The sequence below is a fragment of the Penaeus chinensis genome, chromosome 25 (assembly GCF_019202785.1).
Source record: "Penaeus chinensis breed Huanghai No. 1 chromosome 25, ASM1920278v2, whole genome shotgun sequence".
Classification (NCBI taxonomy): Eukaryota; Metazoa; Arthropoda; class Malacostraca; order Decapoda; family Penaeidae; genus Penaeus; species Penaeus chinensis.
This window is the reverse complement of record NC_061843.1, coordinates 3,399,430-3,406,929: the sequence shown is the minus strand read 5'-3', so window position 1 is coordinate 3,406,929 and position 7,500 is coordinate 3,399,430. Positions and strand designations below refer to the sequence as shown.

The 7,500-nt window shown below is 44.9% G+C and overlaps 1 protein-coding gene across 1 annotated transcript in view; it reads left to right on the top strand.

Moving 5' to 3' along the window:
- The window catches only part of LOC125038504 (teneurin-a-like), a 24,633-nt gene that overhangs the window by 867 nt on the left and 16,266 nt on the right, over positions 1 to 7,500 (top strand). The window contains exons 2-4 of the mRNA XM_047631980.1: positions 1,284 to 1,475; positions 2,506 to 2,762; positions 3,472 to 3,641. Of these exons, the coding sequence (XP_047487936.1) occupies positions 1,284 to 1,475; positions 2,506 to 2,762; positions 3,472 to 3,641 (619 nt within the window). The remainder of the gene's footprint in view (positions 1 to 1,283; positions 1,476 to 2,505; positions 2,763 to 3,471; positions 3,642 to 7,500) is intronic.

Sequence of the window (7,500 nt, the reverse complement as noted above, 5' to 3'; positions counted from 1 at the left end):
CTTCCCCCCCTTTCCCCCCTCCTTTCCGCCCCCCTTCCCCTCCCTCCCTCGCCCTTCGCTGGTGTCACGGACGGTCCAATATTCTCCCTATCTCACCTCCCGTTTCATTCTCGTTCGCCATCCACCTTGACGTTGCTCTTCTCCTCCTCCTCCTCCTCCTCCTCTCCCCTCTACCCTCTCCCTCCTCCTCCGTCCTCTTCTCCGTTTCTTTCTTATTCTTATTCTCATTTTCATGTTTCTCCACCATTCCCTCTTCCTCCTGGTCGATTCCGTTGCTCTCTTGCTTCTCCTCTTGAGTGTTTTCATTTCTTCCACTTCCCTGTTCTCATTTCTTCCCTTTCCTCCTTCTTTCTTTTGTCTCACTTTTCATCTTCTTCTCCCTTCTCCCTTGTATTCTCCGTCTCGCCCTTCTCCCTTTCCCTCTCTTCTTCTCCTTTATCTCGACCTCCTCCCGTTTGCCCTTACCTTCTCCTCCCTCCCCCTTTTCCTTCTTCTCTCCTTCTTCTCTCTCCTCCTTCTTCTTCGCTAGCTTTTCTCTTCCCTTTTCCTCAAATCATTTTGTCTCGTTTTTATTTTCACTTTCCTTGCCTAAGTGTTTCCTTCCCCCTTTTCTCATCCTTCCCTCTCCCTTCGTCCCTCCCCCTCACTTTCCTCTTCTCTCCTTCCTTTTCTTCCCTATATCTTTCCATACGCCTTCCTACCCACTCCACGTCCTAACCATTATCCCTCTCTCTCCTTCCTCCCTTTCTCTTCCCTTCTTCTTCTTACCCATTCGTACCACTCCGTCCTACCAATTCCTTCTCCACCTCCCCTTTCTTTTATCTTCCCTCCCCTTTTCTTCGTTCTTCCATTCACTCGTACAACAAACCCCCTCTCTCTTATTCCTTCACACAAAGCATAATCCTTCAGTTTGGAGATACGTTAAGCAGTGTATGAGACTCTTGTGATAGAGAACGACATGGATGGATTGATTGATTGATTGACAGGGAGAGAGAGAGAGAGAGAGAGAGAGAGAGAGAGAGAGAGAGAGAGAGAGAGAGAGAGAGAGAGAGAGAGAGAGAGAGAGAGAGAGAGAGAGAGGAGAGAGAGACAGAGAAAGACAGAGAAAGACAGAGACAGAGACAGAAAGACAGAGACAATAACAAACAATGAGATAAAGCAAGGAAAGATCACTCCTACAGAGAAAAAAAACGAAGAAATAATAATAATGATAAAACGCATCAGTACGTATCCCTCGCGAGATGTCGACAGACGACACTGGAGACGCGGTTCGCTTTACACAGAGGTGCAGGTCATCAGGGCAAGGGGGTTGTCTCGTCGTGTGAATAATTCTTGGCAGTTACAAGGGACACTCGAAGCCGTTGCACACCACCGTGGAGTGTTGCAACACAATCCTCAGCCGCGCACCCTGGGCGATATTGTGTACAGCGAGTGCTACTGGAGCGATGCGAGGAATGCTGGAATGTGTCGGACCGGCTGGAGAGGGGACACGAGAGAGAAAGAGGGGGGGAGGGAGAGAAAGAGAGAGGGGGAGAGGGAGAGGGAGAGAGAGAGGGGGGGAGCTAGAGAGCTAGAGAGAGTGCTGTAAGGAGCTAGAGAGAGGGAGAGGGAGAGAAAGAGAGAGAAAAAGAAAGAGAAAGAGAAAGAGAGAGAAAAAGAAAGAGAAAGAGAAAGAGAGAGGGGGGAGGGAGCTAAAGAGCTAGAGAGTGAGAGAGAGAGAGAGAGAGAGAGAGAGAGAGAGAGAGAGAGAGAGAGAGAGAGAGAGAGAGAGAGCAGCAGCAGCAGCAGCAGCAGCAGCAGCGGCGGCAGCATACAAACAGACAGGCAGACAGTCGGGTACGCTGATATAGAAAGAAATATAAAAGAGCTAGGACGAAAAGAATAACCCAAGATAGATAGACAGGTATACAGACAGCTCGGCAGATATATAAACCCAGAGACAGACACGTAGTGAAACAGGCACAGAAAGGGCACTGCGATGAAAAGGCTTTCCACGTAATTCTTATAAACGGCAACACATATACAGAAACATTTGCCGTTCACACACACTGCTCTCATCTCAATGGGATGATCCTCCGTGTCTGTGTCTCGCGATTTTCCTTTGCCATTGCGCCATATGCTGTTCTTCAGTGCGATTATTGGCCTGTGTTTTCCCTTTAAGTTCGGTTTTATATATGTATACTGAAGGGAATTCTGATAGTCTTTTATATGCTAACTTATTTTCATGATGTGATCTTGTATCTGTTTAGTTGTTGCATATATATGCGTAATTTGTATTGATTGCTTACGTAATGTTTATTCGTTAATTTGATATGAATTTAATTAATGTACATTTCAACTTATTCTGATTGTATATGTATGATATTTATTTATTTGTATATCTGACGTATTTTCCCCGTTTTATTGTTCATTATAAACTCACGATTTACTGTTCACAAGGTCATCGTTATATAATACTTGTCTAAATGTTTATCTGACTTCATTCCCCGCTTTGCCGGTTCACAGGATCGGTTCGCTCGGAGCTCCAAGTGTGGTCCAACGGAACCTGGCGCCAGGACCTACCGTGGGGCGGCTATGCTCACGCCCTCGCCACCGCCTATTCGCCGCTCCTGGAGGTGTCGCTGCCCACCCAGGCGCGCCTCCTGCCGGCTGTCCACCGCTACGAGGTCGCCGTCACGCCCGGCCCGCCCAACGCCCTCACCACCAGCTACGGCGTGGGGGATCGGCGCCGGCAGGAGCGACTGGTCGAGACCGTGCTGCTGGTGAGTTCGGTCTCTGGGTTTTTTTGTTGTTGTGGGTGGTGTGGGTTGTGTGTATTTTCTATTGTTTTTATTGTCATTTTTGTTATTTTTATCATCATTTTTGTTATTATGTTCATTATCATTTTTGTTATTATTTATATCATCATTATTATTATTATTTTTATTATCATTCCTGTTATTATTTTTGTTTGTCATTGTTATTGTTATTAGTATTGTTATTTTCATTACTATTATTATTATAATTATTATTATTATTATCATTATTATTATTATTATTATTATTATTATTATTATTATTATTGTCATTATTATTGTTATTATTTTTTATTGTTATTGTTATTGTTATTATTATTTTTATTATTATTATTATTATTATTGTTATTATTATTATTATTATTGTTATTATTATTATTATTATTATTATTATTATTATTATTATAATTATCATTATTGTTGTAATTATTATTGTATTGACATTGTATTTTGTGTGCGTTTACTTTTGCTTCAAAACTCAGTGATCGTTGCACAATGACATTTGGAATTAGAATATCAGTCAAATGACAGTCCTCTTTGACCACTGTCATTATTATTATTTATCATTATTTCCATACACTTACCCAACCGATTATAAAACCTTAATAAGCGACCCACTTTCCCCCCCCCCCTCCCCCTCTCCCAACCCCTCATCCCCCCTCCCCCTCCCCCACAGGTCAACGGGTCACGCGTGCTCCGCCGGGCTTGGGATGGCACGAGTCGTACCGAGTCGCTGACGGATGGTTCGAGTCAGCCGCTTTTGAGACTCACGTACGACCACAACGGACACCCGACTTCCATCACTTTGGGCGATCACCTGTCCTCTCTCAATGTCACCTACGATAGGTGAGTAGTGCGTGTGAAAGGCTTGTGTGTGGGTGTGGGTGTGGGTGTGTGGGTGTGGGTGGGTGGGTGTGGGTGGGTGTGTGTGTGTGGGTGTGGGTGGGTGTGGGTGGGTGTTTCTAGGTGTATGTACCTGTGGTAAACTCTTTCTCTCTCTCTCTCTCTCTCTCTCTCTCTCTCTCTCTCTCTCTCTCTCTCTCTCTCTCTCTCTCTCTCTCTGTCTCTCTCTCTCTCTCTCTCTCTCTATCTCTCTTTCTCTCTCTCTCCCTCTCTCTCTCTCTCTCTCTCTCTCTCTCTCTCTCTCTCTCTCTCTCTCTCTCTCTCTATCTATCTATCTATCTATCTATCTCTCTCTCTCTTTCATTTACCTATATGCTGAAGGCACTGCTTTTGCATACGGACCAATAAACTATAACAAAAGGAAATGGTTCCCTTTGACGGTACCGACGGTGTGCGGTAATTCCAATGATTTATTACAATTATATTTCGACATTTTTGATAATGCAGCAGCGATTATTCTATTCTGATTGAGATAATTTTTTTTTTTTATATAAACTTTTGCTATTGATGTAAAAAATTAAATCTCTGTAAAATTCTCTACAAAGGTGATGGCGATGATCATAACAATTTTTGCATCATTAAAAGCAATAAAGAGATCGTATTGTATTGCTGACTGTGAATAATATATATTTTTTTTTATTCCGCATTATAGATTTTTGTTGTTGTTGTTGTTGTGTGTTTGTCTGTATGTGTGTGTGTGTGTGTGTGTGTGTGTGTGTGTGTGTGTGTGTGTGTGTGTGTGTGTGTGTGTGTGTGTGTGTGTGTGTGTGGATGTGTGTGTGTAGGTGAGTGGAGAGTAAGTGAAAGAGAAATAGAGAGACAAAAATAAAGAAATTATTATATAGACAGCAAGTAGATGAATAGATAGACAGGTAAATAAAGAGAGAGACAGGCACAGACACAGATACAGATAGACACACACACACACACACACACACACACACACACACACACACACACACACACACACACACACACACACACACACACACACACACACACACACACACACACACACACACACACACACACACACACACACACACACACACACACACACACACACACACACACACACAGAAAGTCAGGCAGGCAGACAGACAGACAGACAGACAGACAGACAGACAGACAGACAGACAGACAGACAGACAGACACACACACACACACACACACACACACACACACACACACACACACACACACACACACACACACACACACACACACACAGACAGACAGTCAGACAGCCAGGCAGACAGACAGGCAGACATACAGGCAGACATACAGACAGACAAAAAGAGACAGACATACAGACAGACAGACAGACAGACAGGACGATGTGTTGAAAAGTTCTTATTGCAAGGATAAATGTTTGTCTTTTCGCTTTGTTTTATTTCATTATCATTGTCATTAATATTATAATTATTTTTTCTTGTTTTAAAAGTCAGTTGCCTGCAGATAGATATATGACTCGATTAATTAACTAATTAAAAAAGAAACAAACCGACAAATAAGTAGATAGATAAATATATAGATATGTAGATAGATAACTAATTAAAAAAGAAACAAACCGACAAATAAGTAGATAGATAAATATATAGATATGTAGATAGATAAGTAGATAGCTTGGCATATATTTAGATAGATAGATATAGATAGATAGATTATTAAATAGACATAGAAACGTAAAGATAGATCGGTAGAGTAATAGATTCATTCATTGATAGATAGCTTGATTGATGTCGAGATAGATAGATATATAGATAAATGGATAGATAGATAAATTGATAGATATATATAGAGAGAAATGGATAGATAGATAGAGAAATAGATAGACAGATAGATAAATGGATATATAGATATATACAGATAGATAGATAAAGGCTAGATAGATAGATAGACGTCACTCCCCACTTGGTGACGTCACTTCCCACTTGGTGACGTCACTCCGCACTTGGTGACGTCACTCCCCACTTGGTGACGTCACTCTCCGCTTAGCGACTTCACTCCCCACTTGGTGACGTCACTCCCCACTTGGTGACGTCACTCCGCACTTGGTGACGTCACTCCCAACTTGGTGACGTCACTCTCCACTTAGCGACGTCACTCCCCACTTGGTGACGTCACTCTCCACTTGGTGACGTCACTCCACACTTGGCGGCGTCACTCCCCACTTGGTGACGTCACTCCCCACGTGGGGACGTCACCTCCCACTTGGTGACATCACTCCCCTTTTTGCTGATGTCACTCCCCACTTGGTAACGTCACCCCCACTTGGTGACGTCACTCCCCACGTGGGGACGTCACCTCCCACTTGCTGACGTCACTCCCCACTTCTGACGTTCCTCCCCACTTGTGACGTCACTCCCAACTTGTGACGTCACTCCCCACTTACTGACGTCACTCCCCACTTACTGACGTCACTTCCCCCCTTTCTGACATCACTCCCCACTTGTGACGTTCCTCCCCACTTGTGACGTCACTCCCCACTTGCTGACGTCACTCCCCACTTGTGACGTCACTCCCCACTTATGACGTCACTCCCCATCCGTCTAATTGTTGCTGTTAGAGAAGAGAGAGTGACTGGCAAATAGCCCCAATCAGTATAACCCTAAAACGACTCTCATCATTCGACGAAGGGCTGTCTCCCTCTCTCCGTGGAAGGAAGGAAGGCGATCGAAAGGACTGAGGTGTAATATTCCCGTTCCTTTCCTCCCTCCTTTCTTGCCTTCTTTGTCTCTCTTCTCTCCGTCTCTTCTCCCTTCCTTGTTACTCCTTCCTCCCTCCTACTTTGCTTGATTTTCTTTTCTCCTTTCCCCCAGCGTTGTTTTTATAGAGAAACAGAGGCAGTGGTATAGATAGATAGATAGATAGATAGATAGATAGATAGATAGATAGATAGATAGATAGATAGATAGATAGATAGGAAGATGGATAAATAGAGAGAGAGAGAGAGAGAGAGAGAGAGAGAGAGAGAGAGAGAGAGAGAGAGATGAGAGAGAGAGAGAGAGAGAGAGAGAAACAGAGACAGAGATAGAGACAGAGACAGAGAGATAGAGAGATACACAGAGACAGAGACGGAGACAGAGCGAAAGGGAGAGACTTAAGAGAGAGGAAGAGGGGGTGAGGGGGGGGGGGGGAGCTGGGCCAAACTTGTTCCTAATTACCAAACTTACCGCTGTGGTCTGGCAGGTCCCACTATTTAATAACATATTGGATGTGGGAGCAGATGGCCCGGCAGGGATTTGGCAGGGACTAGATGGAGGGGGGGGGGGGCGTGGAAGGGGTGAGGGGACGTGGGGGGGGTGGAAAGGGGCGTGGAATAGGGAGGAGGGGGTTGTGGGATGAGGTAAGGGGTGTGGGAGGGGCGAGGGGGCGGGGGAAAGGAAGGAAGGGGGGAGTGAGATGCGGGGGGGGGTAGGGGCGGTGAGTGGGAGTGAAAGGTGGTGAAGGCGTGGCAGGGGAGTGGGGGTTGGGGGAAAGGGGCGTAGATTGAGGAGGAGTGGGCGGGAGAAGATGTAGAAGGGACATGGCGGAAGGGAGAAGAAAGGAGGGACATGGAAGACAGGAGGAGAATTCGGAAGGCGGAGAAGAAAAGCAGGAAAGTAGGAAGGGGATGTAAGTAGAGAGGAAGAGGGAAAAATTAATAAATGGGGGAGAGACGGTGAAAGCCATTCCTAATAAAATTGGAAAAAAATACAACGGTAACCAAAGGTGGCAGGGGAGGCCGAACCCGGACATAAGTGGCAGAGGCGAGCCCAGATATAAGTGGCAGGGGAAAGAGGGACATAGGTAACAGGG